The following is a 22,365-nucleotide window of genomic DNA, read 5'->3' on the forward strand; positions in this document are numbered from 1 at the left end:
TGTTTCTCTGCGTAACTCCTATGTACGATATTCTCTCGCCCTGGCTTTCCGCAATATACAGCATTAGGTCGAGATTTCTCCTGGTAGGCGGTGGCACTCAATTCGATTTCTGGGGCCAGTACCCTCACCACAAGCCTCTGGTCTCCACTAGAACATCAATGCTCACTTTGATGCTACCAGCTAGAGAAGTTTCCACAGGGTGAGTTCAATCATTGTATGACCGGCGAGTAGCACTGACATCGACGCAGGGGATTCAGAAGATTGAAATTGAGTCAAGTTGTCATAACACAACGGGTTGCACGGGCACGCACTCACGCCAACTCAATTCTCAACCTTGCCCTGAGATCCGCAACAAAATCTATGGGACAACGTATCATTTCTCTGAGCCTGTATCTGTCTTGTGCCCCAGAGTTTTCAAGGGCTTGGACATGATCGACAACCCTCTCAGTGAGCTAAGCAGAAATATCGCCTTTCTTCAAACATGCTGCCAGATTTACCGCGAGACAAGCGGTGTACAGTGCGGCTGGAACACGTTTCGACTCGCGGTGTTAGACGATGGCATGGCGTTGCAGAAACTTGGGCCGGTCAAACTTCACAACCTTTTCGATATGCCACACCACATACTTCGCCACATCTTCGTTGAAATATTTCGTTCTCACCGAGTCACGTACAATCTCAACAGCGTAGCAACTATCGGATTTGAGAGCAATGTGCTGCGATTATATAGGCTCATCAAGGACGTCATACAGACTGACATGGTCTTGAGAAATTGCCCACTCAGGCTGCTACTCAAACCGCGCTTCCGCGGTACAAACTTCTCTGAGCTCAAGAAACTGCGCAACTGTCAGATAAACTACAGAGACTATCAACGTCCGAGCTTCAGGTACGGATTTTCTCTCGGCTAAACGTCCTAAGTTCGTCGCAATCCACCAACTATCGTCGGACAATCCTACACCAAAAGTACATCGTTGCTTCCCGACGTCATGATAAGCTTGTTGGGTTTCGTCCAACAGAAGACACGCCTCCCCAAGTTCACACCCGTCGAGTTCCAGCTGCGCAACACTGAAAACGTCGAACGGCTTGAAGTGGACTTTACTGCTACGACTCTTGGGGAAATAGTGGAGCGCAGTTTCCTCTTCCTGTCTGACGTCTATCTCGATATTGCGGAATCATAGGCATTCGACCATTGACGGGCAAGAAACTCCCGTCTTTGCTGCCTCACACGAACGATACTGCTACAAGAGAAATAGTTCACAATCGGAACAACAGCACTGATATCGCGACCGTGCGCCATGAAGTGGAGGGGCGGCTGCAAGGAACTCGAGTAGAACTGGACTGCGAGCAGATTTCGAGAGCACTGGAGCAACAACTAGGAAAATAGCGTGCTCGCTCATGTGCTTGGACACCTGCGCCAGACGTGCATAAACTTCCGGGACATGGAGCACATGTAGCAAATACTTCCCGGTCTTCACAGGGACATCGACAACAACTACCATGGAAGTTCTATGGGCTGAAGCAAATTACTCAAGGGGGCTTTCGTGAGTAATTTTACTATCCAAGGACCTACTGACGCCACTGTTACACATGAGCTCGGAAGGGTGACGAGCCGTGGAGCTGAATGGGACCACTCTCCACTAGAACAAAAAAGGTTCAAGGGTTTGTTGTTTACTTGTCACGACGACATGCATTACCTGGCTTATCCGACCACCCACTCGGTCCATTTGTTTCAGTATGTCACTATACGGAGCCGATGTACCTTGCTCGGCGCAGCGGATGTCGTATGGTCTGAGCAAAACATTAGCATAGCCCTTCCCAAATATGAAAGACACGAAAAGCCAGTAGAGTACATATCAGAATAAATGAGAAGATATGAATGCTGGTATTGAAAGCATTATCCTACAACTCCACATCCACCGAAGTGAACATGGAGGAGGATTCATATGGCCCCAGCGTTTGTCATCATGTAACGCGTGTAGAATAAAGATGCGAAACGAGAATGCGGGGTTGGTACGTACCGAGCGAGTGGTGGCAGTAAAAGCAAGGGATTGCCTTTCACAGCGCGTTGGATAGTCAGCTTGCATCCATCTCCTGACTTCTCGGACAGTGAAGTCTGGGCAGAGATGCTTAGACGAGAAAAGCGCCCAGTCATGCATGATCGGCGACCGTTCGTTTCTAAACACTGTTGAACCCAAGCGATACTTACTCCGCCCCCCCTTACTTTCCATAAGCGAAATCGCAGCCGTCCAAGCCGAAGTCCGCGCCTATGAGAGCTCAGCAGGCTGAAAGTCGCGTCCTGCAACCGTACGGCAAGGCTCCAGCATCACGCAACGCCACGCCACTACATGAAATCCTTCGGGGACCAGGTTCCGGGAGATCGGAATCCCCAGCTGACGGGATACCCAATGTCTGGCATCTAGTGCATTCAGAAAGCAGCGCGTCGTGATAGTGGCGTAAGGCGTGGGGACGGGACAATGAACCGAAAGCGCGTGCGAGCAGCAAAAGAGTGCTGCAACCCATTCATGTGACGACGAGTAGATGTGCGACTTTTACAAACGCGGGGGGAGCGCAAGCTTGGCATACTTACATGGCAGGGAACCCATCCACAGGGTGAGTTCGTCACGGTGGCGGGAGAGAGCGCGCGCGCGATCCTTTTTCTCTGACAGGCCATGGGATCCTGACTACGAGCAAAGTGACTGATTTCTCGCAAGTCGCGGAAGCATGGCCAGGAAAGGACACCGTGGCTCCTTGTCATTCTAACCGCCATAATGTGCTGTATATTAATCTAAACAATGTATCCAGGCCTCTCCCGTCCGCCTGTGCAAGCGAGGTTGGGTTCGCCGAAATCCACCGCGTGATGACCGTCGCGAGGCGTCGCCGTTGGGGAAGTGAGGTGGTTGGACGAGGACGAGCATATCGGATACCGGCCGGTACGCCATTCGCTGCATGTACGGCTGCATGCCTCACTGCTGTGGCTGCGCTACAGGGCTTTCCCGGCGTGTTGAGAGGGTGTTGCGTCGCGTACGAGCATCCAGCGGCGTTGGAAAAAAAACTAAGCTCCGAGGAGTGAAGAGGAGCACTGGGGGAGGCGACGGAAGGGAAGGGGAGGGAAGGAAGGGAAGGGAAGGAAGAACGAGCACTCGGTCGTTCCAAAGTGTCGGTTCCCCGGTAATTTGAGTCATGCGCGTCCGGCCATGCTCGTGCGTGATGATCCATCCCACACTCCCCTCATTGCAAGGTGACCCCAGTATGGCAGTCATCAAACGATTCGCCACATCAGACGTTAGGCAGGCAGTTGACTTCGCCGCCTAATGTACACGGAGGTTCATATATATTGGTCGGGCGCGAATGTGACCATGGATGCAGAATGTAGACCCAAACATAGAATACACTTCCACATCTACAGCATTCAGCTGCACTCGACTGCTGTGCCCGGGGATTAAGGATTGCAGGAAGAGGCTCATTAGGAATTATATCAATTTTACTATCGTTTTGCTGCTGCAACGTGGTTTTGAAGCAGGGTATTCCCAAATAACAATATTCCCACCAAAAAACTTCCATCCACTGAGTGGTTTTGGTCATGACAGAACGCTCACTGAAAAGATGGAGTGTTGATAACGCACATCGTCGGCGCACTGAAACCGTTACAGCGCGGATACACCATTCAAAACGATGAACAAGAGACTGGAACCCCAAGAAATGTTTCAACGCTTATTGCCGCCACCAGAAGTTGTCTTGAACACACTGAAAAAAAACTCAATGAACGCTCAATTCGCCCGAAGCGTCTCCCTCTTCCCAAGTGTACAAGCGACAGTTTGCCGCAATCAAAACAAGGTATCATATTTCCAAAGAGAGCCAGAACGCCGGAAAGGGTGGTATCGTCAAAGAACTCCATTCCCCCGCTCGAGGAACGCACCGTCAGGCGGGAGACAAAGTCGAGAAAGGCAAAAGATGGTTGTATCAGACAGCCGCCGTAAGGTACCGTGGCCATGCATCCATCCGAGCCTCGCGCCATTGGACAGGAGAAATCAATCGTGTAGTCATAGAAGTCCAGAAAGAGAAGTTTGAGACCGAAGCGTATGAGGAGGCCGTTGTGCCAGATTCGGTCGTTGCAACGTTGAGACTAATGCTAAGCAGAGGCTAGCACGTCATATGAGTAGAACTGGGTCGCAGTCGTGGCAGGCAAACAAGGCCGAAGACGACACTGGTGGATAGGATCTCGCAGGCTGAGATGGGTCAGACCCAGAACACTATTGCTGAGGACGACGGGCCGTCCAAATGTGTCTGTTGAGCAAGGTGTCAGCATTGGCGGGTAACGTCAATTAATTGGTGCAACAGCGAGAGCAGATGTGACATACATGTTGTTGTAAGCATGGATCTTGCGGTTGCAGATCTCCCTCTTGACGCTGTCCAGCAGCGGCCTGATGTGCTCGATCAGCTCCCACCTGTACATTCTCGTCAAGGGCGCGAAGGTCAGCGCGTCCAGGCCCTCGGTTATGCCCAGGTTGTACCACCTGCCAATGTCCTTCTGGTGCGGGTCATTGGGCCACGAGTTGTAGGGGACACGGATGACGGTTTCTTGGATGTCGATGAAGCCGGCTGCTTGCAACAGCTGGCGCGTCCGGTGCTCGTAGGCAATTGGGCGTGTAGCGCGGTAGGTGGCATCCGCCAGCCATTGGTACCACTTGACGAGGTCGCTCTCGGGGTTCAGCGTGTAGTCGTCGCATCGTGGCTCCATGTCGATTTCAACGTGCTCTATCCAGCCGCTGCCGGGCCGCAGATGTCTGGCAGGGTCAGCCGAGAATAAGCACACACAAGCGGCGGCGCATACGAGAAGACTTTTTGGTAGAGCTCTGGCCAGCTCGTGACGCTGCCGCCGAGCATCTGCAGGTGGACCAGGTCCCACGAGTCCTCGCCCAGCAGCCACGGGCTCTCGTGGTCGCGTGGGACACGGAAGCGCAGGTTCGGGGGGATCCTGCACGGGGGCACGTCAGTGTCTGGGCCAGCGGGGGCGGGGCGGGCGGCATACTTCTCTGGCTGGATGTTGACCAAGTCCAAACCTAGCACCTGCAGCACTTCACGTCAGCGATCGGGCCCCGCGAAACAGGGGAGCGGTCCGGGTCGGCGCACCTCGGCGTTCAAGTACTTGCTGCACACGAGAGCGGTTAGCCTGGCGCAGCACGTTGTGCAGGGCTGGGGGCCAACTTACTCGGCCATGTCTATGGCCCAGATGCCCGTGCCACAGCCCACGTCGAGGATGCGGGGCGCGCCGTGTTGGGGAATGGGCGCCTGGTGCAGCTGGTCCCTCCGTGCCACGGCAAACAATTTGTGGTAGATGTCCATGCGGTCTTTTTCCGGCTCGTCGCACGGGAACATGTAGATGCCCCGCCGGAAGCCATGATACCACCGGCCGTTCTCCATGTAGTTGCTGTTGTGAGCGGGTACGGGCAGCCTGCAGCCACTGTCAGTCGGTCGGCCATTTGGCAGGAGCAAAGGGCCGCGGGTAGCGTGGGCAGGGGAGGCGGGAGCGGCGGGAAGGCAGGCAGGCGCGCCAGCACAAAGGGAAGGTGGCACAGAGCGGGCACTCACCCAGTCGATGCCATCGTAACCATGAGGGCAACCGCGGTTCGAGGGATTGCCTCGCGGCCGGGGACGGCGACTAGCACGCACGGCCGGAGGGTGCCTTCAGCTGGGCGGCGAGTGTCGAGCCGTGTCGCGGGCAATGGTCCTGGGGCGCGCTGGCGAGGGCTGCTGTCGACGGCGGAAGGAGCAGGGCGAGCAGGAGCAGCAGCGGCAGCAGCAGCGGCCGGAGCGACGCAGCCGGGCAGAGAGGGCGTATGCGACCGACGACGAGGATCCAGGTGCGAAGGGAGGGACGGGGCGTGCTGGCTCTGCTAGTCGACACGCTGCTGGGTCTCGCGGTTTGCGGGCAGACGGACAGGAAGCAGCAAGGCAGGGCCGGGGTCTCGCAAGTCATCAGGACAGGAGCGACGCGGGATATTTAACACGAAACCCCTGCAGACGTAGCACGGCACGAAGCCCAGCAGGACCCCAGGCGCATCCAGCAGCGCTGACGCTGCTGCTTCTCGTCGACCGAGGCGTCGCGGCTCCACCCTTTGGTGGGTGTCTGGGAGCCGCCCGCAAGTTTAGGCCCTTAGCACCACCGCTATTGATTTGGCCCGCCGTCCAAAACCTACCATTTCGGAGCTGGGCCTGCTGCAGCCTAGCGCGGCCCGGCCAGCTGGAACCTGGTTGCTGCGAGTAGCCAAATTGGCGGGTGTAGTCTCGTTCCCCCATGCTCTCGCCACAAAGGGCAATGGCCCCTGTCAGGCCGTGAGCGGCCAGCGACATTCACTCAGCGCCTGAAACCACGTCTAGCCTGCCCACAGCAACACGCATGTGCGCGCCCTGTCGCAATAACGCCCGTTCTCACCGCTCGGAGAAGCGGGGCGCACGATAATCCCAGTGCAAGGTGATGCACTTCCACCACGCCTGCGCCCAAGACAACACCTTTGCCCTGCCCCTCGTCTTCCTCACAATGCGCCAAAATATGCTGCCTCAAACGCCCAATCACCTCCTGCTTCACTACCCAACCACCGCCTGCTCGGTTCCGACTAGAGCAAGCCTTGCAACTTCTCATCACACCAGTCGCCGTCATCCGTCCCCGACCCCATCTCACTTTGCACGTCTCAAACGCCCCCTACACTCGAGCATGTCCTACCATCGCGTCCTACACTTACATGCTCGTGAAGACTCATCTTGATTCAGTCTATGCGTTGAACTTGCAAAGGAACTGATCCTCCAGCAACCGGTACATGTGCGCCGGTTGCCAGGTGAGCACTCTCATACAACTCACCGCGTTGTGAGGCCGAGCAAAATGCCGTGGCTCAATCACATATCTCGAGCCGCTAATCTCGCGAGTCTCTCCTCTATCTCCTGCAGAACCGTATTGATGATCCGATTGCCCTGTATGGCCTGCACGAATCGTCTTTACCCCGAACCACAGGCTAAATGGCTTGCTTCAGGAAGCACGGTCGCCGTTTCATCACTTCAGTTCGTATGCCGACTTTGTTGCAACGACGCGTGCCGTTCCGCTACCGAGTTATTGGATCGCTACCTTGACACATACAAACTGGAAGTTGTTGGTAGGTAGCATTGTCTTGTTGACGAACAACGTGTCGTGGCTTCATATGTGCAATTACTGAGTATGTACATCTGCATAACTTGCTTCGTCCAGTTGGTCGACAAGAGATCGAGAGGCGTGATGGATGCGTCGAGCTAACCTGAAACATGAGTGAAAATTGACAAAAAGCAAGATCTTGTCGCTTGTATAAAGGTGAGAGACGACTGTGCATGACACAAGTCTACTGTCACCAGGGATGTCTGCATGGGGAAAATGCTCTGTCGATGGCCATCGCAGTGGCTCAAGACTTATTTTAGACTGCTGATAAGATTGTTTTCAGCGGAACAAGCCGGGCATCAGAGAGTTGAACGACCACATAAACGTCCTGAACGGTGACGTGAAAACCCACGCTGCGAAGATGTGACCAATCCCAGCAGGCTGGTTCGCATGCATGAATCATGCTTTCGGTCTACCCCATACGGCACTGGTAAAGTAAGGAGGTTTTGCGAATCCACATGGCCTGCAAACACGTAGCGATTGACGGGGATTCCCTGGCATTTGAGACACTGTGGACACCGTTGAAACGTTGACGTTTGAATGGAGAGCACAAGACGCTGCGTTCCTGGACGACAACAAGCCTGCGCACGTGTACCTATGATTATGACATGCCGCATTTTGCGAAGATCAGTAGAAGATTGGACATGAAAAGCCATGCCGAGCTAGGAACCGGACAAGCTGTGAGGCGGGCCTGGACTGAACGCTAGGGTTACCGACGAAGATGACTGCATGCCCTCGTAGTGAGATCACTGCAACGAGCGTCATCGTCGACGTACACATCGTTTTCCTGGCGATCATCGAGCAGGCTTTCATCTTTCGCAGCATTGCGCTATGGGGCTACAGAGCTGATGTGAACGTGTGAGGACGGGTCTGCGGGGGTGTGAAGAGCAAAGAGAGTGTAAATTTTGAGAGATGAAACGAGCCGCGGTTCGCTAGTTACCAATCTGCCGGGTTACGAGGCTGCCCACTTGTGCGCACAGACAGCATGATCACGTCAACCACAGAGCCTTACGGACGCTTGCGGAGAATGGGTGGGAGCGCTATCCTGTCCAGACAAGCAGTCTAGCTTTCCTGGTTTAGTTCACCGCATGGCGTCGTAGGATGCTAATGGGCGATGAGGAGGGTTGAACGCCGAGGCCAGCAAGTAAATCTCTTGTGAGTCGCGGAACAAATCCTAGTCACGACCGAACGGATAGAGGCTCAAGCGACCGTGTAGCGAGAGGGTCTATTCGCAAAGTTACTCCTAGTGATCTAGTGCGACAAGCTAGAGCAACAAACAGAGAACCTGTCAACCCTGAACCAAATCACCATCTCCAGGTACAAGTTCCCCAATCTCCGCGACCGAGCCGCCGTGGTAGGTTTATCGGGAGAGTTGAATTATACCAGCATCGGCGTGTTCTGTAAGCAGACACCTACCACCTTCCTAAGTACACTCGTTGATATTTCACTTTGTCAAAAATGAGTTCCAAAAAGTCTGGTTTATTTTGCGTAGTATGCTGGCTGTCTATGCGGGCAGGATTCAAAGACTTCTTATAACAACTCCGTCTTCAGAGCTTTTTGTAACACAGTGACTGATAGAACCGCCGAACGGAGCGTAATGTATTGTACCGGCTGATCGTTGCTTAACTGCTACACTCCAATCGCCCTAGTTTCCTATCTCAGTCGGTAGACTTGCATGAACAGCAAAGGCCGCGCAGTCTCAGCACGATCACGAGCAGTAATGCATATATGACGTACGTGTATTCACTTGGATGCTTGAAGACTTTGTAAGGCTGAGTAGTATCGACACAGGAGTCCCTGATCAAGTAAGCACGTAGAACGATACTCATCGATCTGTAGCTCGTCAAGGATCAGCATCCGGCTGCGGTATCGATGCTTCCGGTGGGCTGCAACGGCAACACAAGATTGGCCGTAGATCCGCACTTGTAACTGCAGGGTAACGTGTTAGATGATGGGCCATTGCGTAGAAATCTGCATGGAAGCTGTTGGCAACATGTTCCAAGTTTTGTCTTGCAGAACTTCTGCAGCTGCATCAACCGGAAGATCTATCATTATATCAATCGGTTCCTTCCTCCGTATGCGAATCGCTTCCTAAAGACTTTAGTTATAGTCATGAAGGATGCGCATCTCATAATTACTTTGGACATGGCAGAGGATATTCGGCGAGGACTTGATGCCCTTAACTAGAATTTACTAACCACAAACTAGCACTGGCCCCTGATTCATGAACAATGTCGATTTTTTCAGTTACGAAAACGGAAGGAATGTTCTAAGCCCCGCTAGAAGTACGATCGAGTAGGCGTGAAGATACGTACAGCTTAAGCATGTACCTTGAGCGTTTGCAAACACGAGAGATCAAGGCTTGTCGTCATCATACGTACAAGCTATCGCCAATTCGTTTCACGCTATTCCTGCCGCCTTTCCTTCGATCCTTGAGCAGACATCAGGCATATTTACCCACTAGAAACAGCCTGTGGGCTAAGTGGTTGATAAGCCTTTGGACCGTGCTCCATGAATACTCGGCATCAGATTCCGAGACAAAAGATTGGTTGTCCTGCTTCCCAGATGCTTGTTAAACATGTCAACCCCCGCAGAGGACCTCTAATATCTTTCGGTACCTTCTCCGACGATCGCTGGCCCCGGCATTTTTCAAACTCCCAGATGGTACTAACTTCGCCATCCCGCAGCGGCACAATACCAGAAACACCCGAACTTGGTAACCGCATCGCTTACCTATTTTCAGCTGTTAAGCGCTTGTCCAATCAAGGACTGCCTGAGCAGCGCGAGTCCATTATCACGGGTTTCTATGCACGTGTCCCGTGCATAGCTTTGATTATGCAACCATGTGGATAGACTAGTTGATGTGATTACTTATTACCATAGGCTGAGAAGTCTTCGGTACACCTTTCCATCTTGGTACGACATGGATTAGGAGCTACATATTTTCGACACGGCCGGCATTCGAGAGCGAGTACCGGACAGATATCTGCTTGAGTACACGGCTCGGGTACGTAAACCGTATCTATGAATATGCATGTTCTACCATAGCCATTCCAAATCTATGCGCATGGATATTGTGAACCACCATCTGATGAATCATCAGTGAAGTGTGTAGTCAATCGGAACACTTCCAACCGCTACTAGACCCATTGCCATCTTTTCTTAAACCATTTCAGCACATATACCAGGGCTACAAGTACCGGCACCTCGATGAGCGGGCCCACTGTACTTGCCAAGGCTTGTCCACTTTGCGCGCCATAGACAGCGACTGTCACAGCGATAGCGAGCTCGAAGTTGTTGCTCGCAGCGGTAAAACCCTGCACAGCACTGATCTTGTATCCGAATCCCATTTTCCAGCAGAACCAGATGACACTGGTGAAGATGACGAGGAAGTATACGAGTAGTGGTGCACACACACGAAGGACATCCGTTATTTGCCGAACTACGTGCGCTCCCTGACTGGCGAATAAGACAATGATGGTGTATAGGAGGCCGATGAGTGAAAACGGTGCGATGTACCGGATGAAATACTGCTGGTACTTGTCTTCCCCGACCCAGGTTTTCAAAACCAGCCGTGTAATGACTGCTGCCCCCAGTGGAAGACCCAGGAAGACGCCTACGCTCTGTGCGACGTTCTCATATGAGACGTTCGTCTTCCCACCGTGACTGACAATCTGTACGTAGAAGATGGCGAATGGGGCGAACAAAACGATCTGTAGAATCGAGTTGAACGCAACCAATACAGCGCAGTAGTCGCCATCTCCTCCCGCAAGGTCTGTCCAGATGAGTACCATGGCGATGCAGCGCGCAATGCCGACGAAAATCAAGCCTTCGCGCAAATCCTGGCGGTCTGGAAGAAAAGCCCAGGCCAGGCCGACCATGAAGAGCGGCGCGATGATCCAGTTCAGCACGAATGAGATGAGAATCTGTATCCAGAGGGCCTTCTCCCGTAGCAATAGGTGCAGTGTCTCGTACCGGACTTTGCAGAGGATGGGATACATCATCACCAACAACCCAACGGCTGTCTCCTGTCAGCGTATAACTTGCTACGTAGGCATTATCGAACGTACCGATTGGAATACTGACACCTACAAATTCACCCTTTTGTAACGCAGGCCCAACAGAATCAACTGTATTTCCGATTGCGATACCGATGCCCATGGCGAGGATAATCCATACTACAAGGAAACGGTCCAGGAACGAGAGACCCCTCAGCGGCGGGACATCTTGGTTCTTGTCGCAGTTCCCTGAACGATGGGGTCAGTGTTCATTGCTGGGGGGAGATGATGCAGAAAAGGATATTGAACATACCTGTCGCACAACTGTCTATTCCCTTCTCGACATCGTCTTCGCCGGCTCTTCCTCTTCCATCTTTTTCGTTTGCTATTGCGCCACGCTCGATTGTGTTCATACTTTCCTAGATATTTTTCGAATTTGTAGTTGCTACTGCGACATGTTGCGCCGTCACTGATTTTATGTATAAAGTTTCGCCATGTAGCAGACCAATCAGCGTTCGACAGTGACATTTTGTATCTGAGGCGCTAGATGGCAGAACTCACGGGCGGTAAGCAGACGCCAAGGCTTCAAATTACATCATCTTTTTTATCCATATGCTGCATACGATATTCTCGAGTTGTTGTCGTCATGTTCGATATGTTCGGCTAGGCAATACAGATTCACGTTGTATCTCCATGGACGGTTCTGGATCGTTTAGAACTCACGGGCCTACTTGGTCTTCGAGACATTGGCACTATGTTAAATGTATGGACTTTATTGCCATGCATAGATGCCGCGGTGCTAGAGACCCTCAGGACTGGAAGAGTTGCACAATACATTCAGCGTGTGAGAGTTTTCGTTCTCGCTAGCGACGTGGCGATACCCCTCCACGTATTACCGGACAACGGTTGCACCACTTGCCTTGTACCCGCCCACCTAGTTCGAAGCCGTCCACGAGATCTTTGGCGTCACAGGATTGGCAGAGAATTTATGGTTAATGGCACTCTATCTGAGCACTGTTATGGCTCAGATCACTCTGGATCCCCGGGGTAAGTTCGAATAATGTTGTGGAGCAACGGATTTGTACTTTCTAAGAAGCAGTTATAGAGCTTTGTCATGTACAGTGAGTCCAAAGTGAGGAAGAGACGTATATCGGAGTTCAGTGGTAGTGTAAAGACTCGAAAACACTCGTGGCGTGAGTATTTGAGCACTGGAACCGCAGGTCTTGAGAAGAAGCAGGCGACATCCAGGCGACTGCAGATTGGAAGACTAAACGGATAGCGCTATGATGAAGAGGCAAGTTGAGTGGCATGTGAGGACTGATGATGCAGAGGGAAGCAAGGAGTAGGTGGTTTCTGGCCGGGTGTCGCGACCAGCGTTCGACAACAGACACGACATGAAAGATTTGCGCATATGTCGTCGCCTTTCGTTTTTGCTTGAGATACATATCACGGTGACGTCGTGGAAGTATCCGTGCGTATCCCGTTTCTGTTTGCGGCGGCTGCGAACAAACAGAAGGATCGTGGCAGCCACTCTGTTGTGACAATAACATGGAGAGAGGCTCGATAGGCAGACAAAGAGAAGGAAGGGTTCGGCAAGACGTGGTCATGACTGTTTGCAGAGGGCGCAGACAATGGCCAAAATAGAAGTCGCGTTGGGCAAGTTTTGCAGGTACCACGACGTACGTAGGCTTGACACGCAGTTGCCTTCCTGTGCTTGTCGTCACATAAAACCTTGCTGCGCTCCCGCCTCCATCCTCGCAACACCATCTACTCCACTCGAGTATTTTCCGTCCAACGCGCAGCTGCTTATCACCCCACTTACCAACAGCATCACTTCGACGGTACGAACGCAATGGCTTTCGGACGCTCCTCCGCTGTAGCCACCAACGGCCATGGTGCACCGGCTGCACGCTCGAACAGCCTTCACCGTCCTGCCCTCACGGCCACCCATGTGTTGCACTGGATCTCCTCCCTCATCGTCATGAGCATCGCCGCGTACTTTATCCGCAACTACAGGAACAACACGCACTTGGTGTACTGGGTCTCCATCGTACGTATCCATCACCTTCACCTCGTTTGGTCGAGCAATTCTGACTGTCAACCCACAGGCTGCCATCGATGCCATCCTCTTCCTCCCAGCACTGCTGCTCCCTGCCATGAAGTCGTACAAGGGCTACCTCGCTCCCCTCCACTGGATCTTCTCGTACCTCTGGCTCACAGCCTTCATCTTCGCGGCGCAGGACTACAACTACAACAACTGCGAGTACAATTCTCCCGGTCCCTTTGTCAACAAGTGCTCCTTGAAGAAGACACTCGAGGCTTTTGCTTTCCTGGCCTTGTACGTACTTCATTCATCAGTTCTCATATTGATTGAGCCTTACTAACCTCGCTACAGCCTCACCAACCTCATCGGTACTCTCCTCGAGGGCAGACTGTGGGACATCAACCGCTTCAAGGGCAAGCGCGAGATGGCTCCCATCACCAACCAGTCGACTACGGCACCGCACGCCGTTGTCTGAAAGGCAGGTTTCTCGAGTATCCAGACAGACACACGGCTAGTTTGAAGACGATACCTAACGATGGGGTGGAATTATTGGTGACTGACATTGTCGCTTGATGCGGGTTAGCACATTGGGAACATGGATGGCTGGGCTAGTAATACCTGATAGATGCTGCTTCAATACACATAGCTGATGCATCTTTGACAATTATTTTTCATGTGAAACCTCGCATCCAGGGTTCCGATATCTGCCTATGACCAAACGCGAATCTCCTCACCTTGACAAACAGTTTGTGGCTTACATGAATACTTCCTGCCACACGGGTTTTATAGAGTGACTAAGTACATCGAAGTGACAGAAACTACTGAACATGAGAAGGAAACACGACGACCTCGATTGCCATCGGGTTGAGGTCTACCACAACGATTCGCAGTGACAGGTCCACGATCAGACAGACTCGCAAACGATTCTCTCTTAAGATCCTGTTCCACCAAGTACCTGTCTGTATTACCTCTTACGCACACATAGTTGTCTGACTCTAGCCGCAGTGCCCTCTTGTGAGCCAAATTCGCCCAAACACGCCCTGCATATAGCTCACTTTCCACCGTCTTCACCCCAACCTTACGTCAACTGTCGCCTTCCATATCGTCCGCTACTCCAACCCCACATCGGTATTGGTGTTGCCCCTCTTTGCTCTTTACACGTCCGAGTCCATCAAGCCAGTTGACCACCTCGGGACTTCTCACACATGACTCCCCGATTATTCCACACTCCCCCTCCTCCCTCCCTTGGTCTTCCATGATGCAATCGTAGCCTCCCGACACAACGGTCCGCCATCCAATCCGCTCTCGTCTTCCACAATCGCGCATTCATCATCGACGCTAGCCGCACACTGCTGTTCTGCACTCGGGGCGTCCGGTGCCCAACACGGTGTGGTACACGTGCAGGACACGCACGCTGTCGGCGCGAGCATATGTGTAAAGAAGTTGACGAATATGTCCGAGAGGTGGTAGCGATTGAATATGAATTGGTGGTGTTGGGGGTGTGGTTGTGCGTGGTGTAGTATGTTTTGTCTGGCGCGGTGGTGAGGAACGACGACATGGGAGAAAAGCGACATTGTGTTGATGTCTTGTGGCAACAAAGTGGGTTGAAAGTGGTGTGCCTAAGACTGAGTGTCGATGTCGTCGTGTTGTCGGGTTGTCGTGTGATTATATAAAGTGCAGATTTATAGAATGTAAATATATGGAGTTTGCAGTGTAGATGGCAGCGTCAATGAAGTATAACAGATCACATATAAGTTGGCCCATTTCTTATCATTGCTTACCCACCTGCCTATAAGCCTCCACAGGTTCAAGACGGCCCCTCCGCCGCCTGCCGTTATCATGATGTGACATTCAAAGCCTCGCACCAAAGCGTTACTACACAACCGAGAAGGAAGCGATCTGCATACCCCAAGATCTGGGTATGGTTTTCCGTGTAACAATAGTTCTTGGATATGACGTTCAGGACCCTAGGCGGGTGGAGAGACGTGTGGTGTGATCGAGCTCGCTTCCCGCCGCTCTCACCACCAGATATGCAAGGGCGAATTTGCATGACTGTAAAGAAGAAAAAGCAAATCTTTTGTATCATCGTTATGACTTGGCTAAAACTACGTCCGAAAGAGTGAGAGCTGGGCATGCGCGATCGAAAATATAGAAACCTACATCTGTCAATACAGGCAGCTACGTTCTATGCAGGGCTGAATTGAAAAGGTTGAATTCATAAAGTCGTCTATGGAGAAGAGTGTCTACAGTCGCGTACAAGCAACGTGATCTCCAATTCAACGCCTTAAAACGCCGTTGTCTGGGCACCTAACATGAGTGCCCATTCCTATCACACCTGCCATCCTATAATGCTATACAGCGGCTATGAACCGCAAATCAAACAGTCCCAAGTACCACGACACTGTTTCATGAACCTCATCATAAAACAAATTCGATTTGTTCCATGGGAAAGGATCAAAGGTGTCTACACTGGCCAAATGAAACCCCCAAAACTTCTCTTAACGCCCAGTGTATGCTTGTAAATCTCGAGTATTGGATTTGGATCGAAACCGAGCTATGAGTGAAAACCAGATATGGGCTTTTCTTGCCGAAAGGACAGAGTGAACGATGAACTGACTCATACCAAAATCACTTCGCTTGGTTAATCTTAAGGTTCATGACGTACTGCATCAAATTGCAGTCCTCGCACTTCACAAGCGCTTGCAGTGCCTTTATCCTCGTTCGTAACAGTAGATTCTCGTCCGCCACTTGCTTCTTTTCCTTCTCCAGCTGTTTGATATGCGCTGTCGCAGACGCTAGGATGACAGCTTTACTAGGCTTCGATGGCGTTGGTAGATCTTCAATGTCTGCGCCGTCGCAGACTCCTTGTCCTTGCTGGAGAGACGGGACGACACGTCGAAGCGATTCAAGTTGGGTGTTCAGGGATTCGCGATATTTACGCTCAACTTGATTGTGTGGTAGTCGGCGACGAGACTTTGGTTTCGCATCCTCTGAAGCCTGGGGCGAGTCTTTGATTGGCGAGTCCTCCGATGTTTCGCTTTTCAATCGTTCTCTAACGTCAATGGGAGTATTGTGATTTGGATATTGGCGGCCTGACGGCTCATTCATTGAGGAGACGCTTTCTGATCGCTTCTTACGTCGTGGTTGGATCTCTACTATGCCATCGTCGGCCATGACTTCTTGCGGCTCGGTAAGTAGGTTGCTGATAGACGGAAGAGCGTCGTGGTTGGCAAACAGGAAAGGCGCACATCCTCCCCCGCAGCTTGATGGATTGGGTGGTGGTCCATCTTGATCATGGTTGGGACATAGTGGCGATGTCCAGCACGCGGAGAGAATGTCCGGCTTATTCTTGGTTCGCTTGGCGGATTTGTGTGCTGAAGAATTGATCTTGTCGGTGACAGGTCTCATCGAACTCGATGACGCTTCTGGTCCGTTTGGGAAGGCAAGGTCCCCTCCTTCAAATCCTGCTTCCAGGCCATTTGGAAACAACGACTCGAAGGCGGGATTGGGAAATAACTTAGCCCGGCGAATTGCTTCTCCTTGAGATGGTGTCATTTGTGTTGAGTGGGTTGACATCGAGGGCGACGTGTGAGATGTAGAGAAGTTGGTAGGGCCAGTGGTGGGCTCAGGAGACGATTCCGTAGCCGACACGTCACCACCAACGGTGTTGCCGAAGGGCTGCAGGACGTCAAGGTCGCCCAGGAAATAGTCGTTTGCTATGAACAAAGAGTCGTCAAAGTATGGATCGCCTGATGTGTTATTGAGAAGACTCTCGAAGTTGGTGACGTCCTCAGGCGTTGACCCTGAAGTGTGAGACGATATTGACTTGGGCATCTCAGATGTGGGAGGGGCTGATTGTGGTGGTGGGAGATCGGACCATTGGTCGTTTGATATGTTGTAATTCTCGGCATCGAGGAATTCATCCCAATTGAGAGCCATTTTGGCAGGCAATGGGTGGGCTGTGGCACGAAAGATCTCACGCGTTGATCAGGAGATACAAACGCACGAGGCCTGCTAACGTGACCTGGCCAAGCCCAGACGTATGCCTAGGTACTGGGTGCAGGGGCTGGAGTCGAGAATATAAACCGGCGTTTCCTCTGTACCCGTCGGATCTTTGCGAGCACAATTGACTCGCTCGAGGTGGTGTGAAGAGTAGAGACGGGATCTAAGCGCACGGCAACCGGTGTTCTTGTGTGAATTGAGATCGCCGCTACCTCAGACGGCGAGTAAGGTACACACGTCGCGGAAGCTGGCGGCTATTGCAGACGACCTATGAGCAAACTGCAGTTTGTGTTTGGTGTCGTGCTAGGTCACCGACTGATCAGGAGCGCGGAAGTGCAGAATCGAATGTTGCGGCTGCAAAGAACACCAGGACCGAAGAATTCTCTTGTCGCTTGAACGGCCGTCTCGGTGCCACGAAGGACGCAGTGCAGAGCGGGTCCGCCGTCCAAAAGGATATCAGGCCACCTTCTGGGTGGCGTGACATCTCGCTTGTCCCTTGAGCAGGTCCATCTTGGCAACGGGGATGTGCGCCGGTTCTGTGCGATCATCGAGGTGAGACAGCGGCATAGCTTCCTTGCCAACGACCATAATAAACGCAATCTCTAGAATTTCTGTTTCATTCGGTATTGAGGTCGTGAGGTATGAAGATCAATCGAAGCCGCGTTACGCTGTAGTCTGGAAGCGTTCCCGCGTCCGCACTAGTGCCGACGGCCCCTTCTTTTCCCTGGGTTTACAAGTCCACACCGGTCTTTCTTCAATAAGCCCAAGGTCAATATCGGCATGTAGCGCTTCCTCTGTAGTATCAGTATCAAATTTCCCCAACGGGTATTCTTTGCATCTCAAGACAACCTCACGTGACTCTTCCCCGAATTTCATGTCCAGAGCAGCCAATACTGTAATCAGATACTGTCCTACGACATGAATCTTATAAGAATAGCTAAGGCTGTTACACAGAATAAATTGCCTAAATGTTACAGCTTTCTTTACATCGTACACACGCTTGTAGAGATGCTTAAAACCACTGGCTCGGCCATCAGTGGCGTGTCTAAGTCTGATTTCCGAAAACAACAATTTTCTCGTCGTAGCTCCAAACTTGATTGAAGAAGCTAGATCAATTTGTATCAACCAGCCTTGCGTATCTGCTAAATAGGTATGTTGAGGTTCTTGAATTTTCCTAGAAGCTGGCAACCCCTACTCCAAACGTTTTCTGCCATACTGAGCGCCTTCGAACATGCGAGTTGTCTTGTAACTGATTGCGATGTGTGACTTGGCGAAAAGGGCGAAGTCGAGGAAACAGATATCAGCTCTGATCGACGGCGCTTTCGAGACCATGGTGGTATCTTTCTTCACACTAGCTTTAGTTCTCTTTCTATTGTTATAGTGACTCGACCAATCGACTATGCTGTACTGTTTGTGTGGAGCACATAAAGCGTAGCAAGGGTACACCCGCCGCCAACAGTGCATGCCAAGAAGCCAAAAAGCCAACTTGTTCCTTAGTTGCGGGAAGTGGGGCTTCAGAGACAACGTGCTGTGTTGTGTGTGGACCGCTACGTAGGTCTTTCCCTCCTGACTCTCAATGTTGTAGTTTCTTCAGCGTGAAGCACATTCAGCTTCGGAATTTCAGTACGTTCTCGAGCGCTGTCTCGGCTTCTTCATACTACGACCACCTCTGTAATAGAGTCTGAAGTTTCGCCTTTTTTCTGGCTTGCCGGGCTCGCCCCTGGGATGATCGTTCGATGACACAGAGGGCAATACTCATATACAAACGCACAGTAGTACTCGTCGAGGCACTGCTTATGGAAGGCGTGAGAGCATTGGAGGCCTCGAATCTGCGCATTGCCAGTGAGCCCATCGAGACATATCGCGCTACATGCTGTTAGCTCATTTCTACCTTTGTTGCGTGACCCGTAGAGATAGCTCACCAAATAGAATCTGTTGTGAGAAATCCTGGATGTTTCTCTTTCTGACCCATAAGCCAGTCATCGAACTTATGCGTCTTGACGTTTCGTTCTAGCTCCTCTTTCCGCTTGCTCACTCGCTCTTGTTTCAGAGTGATACCGTCGTTGCGGACAGTGCCAGATAGAGCGAGAACTCTGCGACGGAGTCTGTTCATTAGCACGCGTATGGAGAGCGACAGTCATAGGAAGATATCTAAACTAACATTATGATCAACGTGACAAGCGCGATCAATACGACCGATGGTATCACAATAGCAATGACGATGAAGCTGCTCCCAAGCTCTGGAAAAGCGTCCATATCAGTGTGGTTCTCCATGTTGATGTCTTTTGAATGCGTAAAAGATTGTTGAGACTGGTTCGCGGGGCTAAAAGCTCCTGATTTTGGTCTATATGGAACCAACAGGATCAGCGAGGTTGACAGATTCAGCATAATGCATGTGGCAAGTGTCGCAATTATCAACCCAGTATCTGCAGCCCCCCGTACAGCGCATATGTCGAAGCTGAAACGTTAGATTTCTGGTCAATCAAGTGCCAATATCTAAAGGGGTTACAAGAAGAGAATCGGGTCAGACGACAAGCCATTGTCATGTTGTGGGCATGTACAAAAACCAAGGCAGGCAATCTAATCTCAACACACACAATACACATTGGACCGGAAATAACATAAAGTTACTACCTCTCAGATCGTTCGATCGGCAGCCAAAAACGAATCAGCTAAGGTTTAACCTAGCATATATGCGCGATTGGTGCGCGTGTGACGCGGGGTCGGGGATTGCACATGCGCGTTCAAAGCTTCGGCCAGCAAAGTCTACGTTAGGTGAGGTGCTCTGCGACCAGTCGATCCAAATTAGTTCGGGGCCTTCCAATGATCCTGTTTGGAAGAATGAATTTGGTGAATGGTTGTTGGAATAACGTGGACTCGATGGTAGAGGTAGAAGCACAGGCAGCCCTGTACCATCCTGAGAATGACTCGCCGATCATGAAAGAGTGAAGGGGGCTGTAGGATCATGGCCTTGCACAGATACACACACTGTATACTTCAGCGTGATAGGGTTGTGACAAGTTAGGATTGCAGCCAATCGACCTCATGGTAGCGCTAGTAGGGTTCATTTACTGCGCCGCAGCCAATTCTAGCTAGTGACAAACATAGTTCGCAGAGCTCCGCGGGATCGTACATACAGATGATTGCGTGTACGAATCGATTGTCACAGGCAGCACGATTGAGGGCAAAAACTATTTATCACATGTGGAAATATGATGTTTTATACAAGTTCATAATCTCTAGCTGGTAAGCGCCTATAAATCTCTTACAAACTCTTCCAAGCAAGCGGGATTGTGGAGTCGGATGTGGTGGTGTTTTTCTAACTTAAGAGCTTCTAGAATCCACAAGTCATTCTCCACAGTTCCTTGCCCGATCCAGCACATGATTCGCTTTGACGGGGCCCCTGAGGTTAGCGATGCCTTCAAATACGTACGACGATCTAGCAGCGTTGGTTTTCAGTTGTATAGTTCCAGGGTATCCTTGCCTTTAGTCAAGGCTCGGCGTTGAGTTCGGCATCGAAATCAGGGTCGTACAGCAAGAATTCACCGAACTTTTCTTTCCAATCCTCAAGCGAGAGCTCATCACACAGATCCTGGAGGAGATCCTGGCGGGGAAGCTCAGGTTCAAAGATCTTTGCCAACTCGACTGTCAGCATCTTCTCAGCAGCTGGCCATCCTATCGATGATCCTAGAGCTTTGCAAAACTCCCCAGCCTGAACACGACATTGAGGGATCTCTTGGAGAAGTTTCTTGACAAAATCATACACATCGCCTCCCTCGTAAATGGCCATAAGAGCAGCTTGGTAGATGGCTGATTTGATCGTGTACTTGGCGTCAGGATTGCCAGCTTCAACTAGGGCAGCGGCGTACAGTTCACGGTAATGGTGAGTGTTCCAAGCCATGTGCGGCCAAATATCCAGTGTGTTCAGGTAGTTTGGAAGCCAGTCCTTTTGTAGAAACAGAGGAACAGCAGCGGCACCTGCACACCGGGGGGCGGCCATAGCTCTATCCCAATCAATGATACCTGTAATGTTACCGTCCTCATCGACCAGGATGTTCTGAAGATCGAGATCGTTGTGATGGATCGTGAACGTTTCGGGCTCAGAAGGATTAAAGGCAGGTTGTGCAAAGACGATATCGAAAATCTTTCGGACGCCCACTGGCATATCCATTGTGTCCAACTGCGTTCGAGCGTAGTCTCGTGTGGATTTAACCGGGCGGCGCTCGACCGCTTCATCAGTACCGTCATTGGCCCAATAGTATGTTGATCCGATAAGTGGGGGAGCGTCGTGATCAGAAACGATGGGCATACCGATGTGGTCGAATGAGAGCGTTCCAATGTCTGTCATGATACGAGCTAGTGAGCGCAAAAAGGTAATACGCTTCTGCTTGACTTCAGTTGGCGGGTCGTCAGCCAAACGCCAGCTGTATTGAGCTTGACCATCCTCAAAATAGGATTTATCGTTCCATATGCTGGAAGCATTTCGGCCGTCTATCTTGGTCATCAAAATATACGGGTGGCCAAGCAAGTTATCATGACTGGTTGAGTAGTCGATGATCTCAGGAACAGGAGCTTTCGTATGTGTACGGATGTACTCAATTATCTGGACCTCTCGCTCCAGCATGTATGCATCTTCTGGTGTCCAGTGTTCGTGAGTGCCATGACCAGGGACGCGTACATAATACGTACGAACTTTGTTTCCAATCAGCAAACCAAGACAAGAAGCGCGATGATATGAACCTTTTGAGTGACCAAGCACACGGGCGTCTGTCCAAGTTCCGGTAGGATCGCAACGAAGTCGGATAAGGTCTTCGTATTTAGAGTCTGGGATGGCATCAATCACTTTCCAGTCGCACCGGGGATTTTCATCGTCTTCGTCCAATGTGTAGTCGTCATTGTCGTTGTTGGGTGTTTGCGAGGACTGTTCATCCTTGTCGACATCTTTTTCGTCATCCTCAGTTATGGTCTTGCTTCCAGTATCCTTAATGGTTCCAATTGTTGCGCCTGCATTAATCCATATTTTCCTACATCCTGCTTTGATTAAGTTGCCAAATTGGCGCAGCTTGCTGCTCAGCTTCATGCTACGTTCGGCGGGTCGATATCCTTCCTCTGAATTATGTTGGGAGCCCTTCCCAGAAGGCCTA

The 22,365-nt window shown here is 51.4% G+C and overlaps 11 protein-coding genes across 11 annotated transcripts; 3 read left to right on the top strand and 8 right to left on the bottom strand.

Moving 5' to 3' along the window:
* Window positions 1–20: 20 nt before the first annotated feature.
* On the top strand, window positions 21–1,175 carry P153DRAFT_387099 (uncharacterized protein; the record flags this gene model as incomplete). The annotated part of the gene is made up of 4 exons (XM_033670608.1): window positions 21–199; window positions 249–389; window positions 449–843; window positions 916–1,175. 4 exons carry the CDS (start codon window positions 21–23, stop codon window positions 1,173–1,175), a joined length of 975 nt encoding a protein of 324 aa, XP_033522530.1.
* A 441-nt stretch (window positions 1,176–1,616) lies between these two features.
* Window positions 1,617–2,853, bottom strand: P153DRAFT_48879 (uncharacterized protein). Its single transcript, XM_033673234.1, has 3 exons — window positions 2,585–2,853; window positions 2,016–2,261; window positions 1,617–1,785 (listed from the first exon to the last, which is right to left on the bottom strand). The coding sequence occupies exons 1-3, from the start codon at window positions 2,762–2,764 to the stop codon at window positions 1,738–1,740; spliced, it is 474 nt and encodes a 157-aa protein (XP_033522531.1). The 5' UTR covers window positions 2,765–2,853; the 3' UTR covers window positions 1,617–1,737.
* A 1,394-nt stretch (window positions 2,854–4,247) lies between these two features.
* On the bottom strand, window positions 4,248–5,418 carry P153DRAFT_293886 (LaeA-like protein; the record flags this gene model as incomplete). The annotated part of the gene is made up of 6 exons (XM_033663919.1): window positions 4,248–4,281; window positions 4,356–4,781; window positions 4,829–4,972; window positions 5,027–5,064; window positions 5,128–5,146; window positions 5,207–5,418. The coding sequence occupies 6 exons, from the start codon at window positions 5,416–5,418 to the stop codon at window positions 4,248–4,250; spliced, it is 873 nt and encodes a 290-aa protein (XP_033522532.1).
* Window positions 5,419–5,575: 157 nt separating this feature from the next.
* Window positions 5,576–6,384, top strand: P153DRAFT_48918 (uncharacterized protein). The gene has a single exon (XM_033673235.1). The coding sequence runs from the start codon at window positions 5,720–5,722 to the stop codon at window positions 6,260–6,262; it is 543 nt and encodes a 180-aa protein (XP_033522533.1). The 5' UTR covers window positions 5,576–5,719; the 3' UTR covers window positions 6,263–6,384.
* Window positions 6,385–10,140: 3,756 nt separating this feature from the next.
* P153DRAFT_398000 (arsenical-resistance protein ACR3) lies at window positions 10,141–11,613 on the bottom strand. The gene is made up of 3 exons (XM_033671604.1): window positions 11,489–11,613; window positions 11,248–11,424; window positions 10,141–11,198 (listed from the first exon to the last, which is right to left on the bottom strand). Exons 1-3 carry the CDS (start codon window positions 11,586–11,588, stop codon window positions 10,318–10,320), a joined length of 1,158 nt encoding a protein of 385 aa, XP_033522534.1. The 5' UTR covers window positions 11,589–11,613; the 3' UTR covers window positions 10,141–10,317.
* A 574-nt stretch (window positions 11,614–12,187) lies between these two features.
* Window positions 12,188–12,904, bottom strand: P153DRAFT_48983 (uncharacterized protein). Its single transcript, XM_033673237.1, has one exon. It carries the CDS (start codon window positions 12,780–12,782, stop codon window positions 12,333–12,335), a length of 450 nt encoding a protein of 149 aa, XP_033522535.1. The 5' UTR covers window positions 12,783–12,904; the 3' UTR covers window positions 12,188–12,332.
* Window position 12,905: 1 nt separating this feature from the next.
* P153DRAFT_48960 (uncharacterized protein) lies at window positions 12,906–14,042 on the top strand. The gene is made up of 3 exons (XM_033673236.1): window positions 12,906–13,225; window positions 13,284–13,513; window positions 13,571–14,042. The coding sequence occupies exons 1-3, from the start codon at window positions 13,028–13,030 to the stop codon at window positions 13,692–13,694; spliced, it is 552 nt and encodes a 183-aa protein (XP_033522536.1). The 5' UTR covers window positions 12,906–13,027; the 3' UTR covers window positions 13,695–14,042.
* A 430-nt stretch (window positions 14,043–14,472) lies between these two features.
* P153DRAFT_268784 (uncharacterized protein) lies at window positions 14,473–14,694 on the bottom strand (the record flags this gene model as incomplete). The annotated part of the gene is made up of 1 exon (XM_033662888.1): window positions 14,473–14,694. A coding segment is annotated over one exon (222 nt), but the record flags the coding sequence as incomplete, so codon positions are not given.
* Window positions 14,695–15,847: 1,153 nt separating this feature from the next.
* On the bottom strand, window positions 15,848–17,158 carry P153DRAFT_294186 (uncharacterized protein; the record flags this gene model as incomplete). Its single annotated transcript, XM_033663939.1, has 1 exon — window positions 15,848–17,158. One exon carries the CDS (start codon window positions 17,156–17,158, stop codon window positions 15,848–15,850), a length of 1,311 nt encoding a protein of 436 aa, XP_033522538.1.
* Window positions 17,159–18,756: 1,598 nt separating this feature from the next.
* On the bottom strand, window positions 18,757–19,477 carry P153DRAFT_343349 (uncharacterized protein; the record flags this gene model as incomplete). The annotated part of the gene is made up of 3 exons (XM_033666000.1): window positions 18,757–19,087; window positions 19,144–19,314; window positions 19,383–19,477. 3 exons carry the CDS (start codon window positions 19,475–19,477, stop codon window positions 18,874–18,876), a joined length of 480 nt encoding a protein of 159 aa, XP_033522539.1. The 3' UTR covers window positions 18,757–18,873.
* A 1,140-nt stretch (window positions 19,478–20,617) lies between these two features.
* P153DRAFT_343352 (uncharacterized protein) lies at window positions 20,618–22,301 on the bottom strand (the record flags this gene model as incomplete). The annotated part of the gene is made up of 2 exons (XM_033666001.1): window positions 20,618–21,365; window positions 21,522–22,301. 2 exons carry the CDS (start codon window positions 22,299–22,301, stop codon window positions 20,712–20,714), a joined length of 1,434 nt encoding a protein of 477 aa, XP_033522540.1. The 3' UTR covers window positions 20,618–20,711.
* Window positions 22,302–22,365: the final 64 nt, after the last annotated feature.

The sequence above is a fragment of the Dothidotthia symphoricarpi genome, assembly GCF_010015815.1.
Source record: "Dothidotthia symphoricarpi CBS 119687 unplaced genomic scaffold P153scaffold_13, whole genome shotgun sequence".
NCBI lineage: Eukaryota > Fungi > Ascomycota > Dothideomycetes > Pleosporales > Dothidotthiaceae > Dothidotthia > Dothidotthia symphoricarpi.

What these genes read in the sequence shown, in the direction of transcription:
- P153DRAFT_48918 (XM_033673235.1), top strand. Translation starts at nt 5,720, where the DNA reads ATGGTCCTGGGGCGCGCTGGCGAGGGCTGCTGTCGACGGCGGAAGGAG.
- P153DRAFT_48879 (XM_033673234.1), bottom strand. Translation starts at nt 2,764, where the DNA reads ATGGCGGTTAGAATGACAAGGAGCCACGGTGTCCTTTCCTGGCCATGC. An exon ending in GTGGATGGGTTCCCTGCCAT is followed by an intron (nt 2,262 to 2,584) that starts GTAAGTATGCCA and finishes GAGCTCTCATAG; the next exon opens with GCGCGGACTTCGGCTTGGAC. An exon ending in TTACTGCCACCACTCGCTCG is followed by an intron (nt 1,786 to 2,015) that starts GTACGTACCAAC and finishes TGTTTTGCTCAG; the next exon opens with ACCATACGACATCCGCTGCG.
- P153DRAFT_48983 (XM_033673237.1), bottom strand. Translation starts at nt 12,782, where the DNA reads ATGACCACGTCTTGCCGAACCCTTCCTTCTCTTTGTCTGCCTATCGAG.
- P153DRAFT_48960 (XM_033673236.1), top strand. Translation starts at nt 13,028, where the DNA reads ATGGCTTTCGGACGCTCCTCCGCTGTAGCCACCAACGGCCATGGTGCA. An exon ending in TGGTGTACTGGGTCTCCATC is followed by an intron (nt 13,226 to 13,283) that starts GTACGTATCCAT and finishes GTCAACCCACAG; the next exon opens with GCTGCCATCGATGCCATCCT. An exon ending in GCTTTTGCTTTCCTGGCCTT is followed by an intron (nt 13,514 to 13,570) that starts GTACGTACTTCA and finishes ACCTCGCTACAG; the next exon opens with CCTCACCAACCTCATCGGTA.
- P153DRAFT_398000 (XM_033671604.1), bottom strand. Translation starts at nt 11,588, where the DNA reads ATGAACACAATCGAGCGTGGCGCAATAGCAAACGAAAAAGATGGAAGA. An exon ending in AATAGACAGTTGTGCGACAG is followed by an intron (nt 11,425 to 11,488) that starts GTATGTTCAATA and finishes CCCATCGTTCAG; the next exon opens with GGAACTGCGACAAGAACCAA. An exon ending in AGGTGTCAGTATTCCAATCG is followed by an intron (nt 11,199 to 11,247) that starts GTACGTTCGATA and finishes GACAGGAGACAG; the next exon opens with CCGTTGGGTTGTTGGTGATG.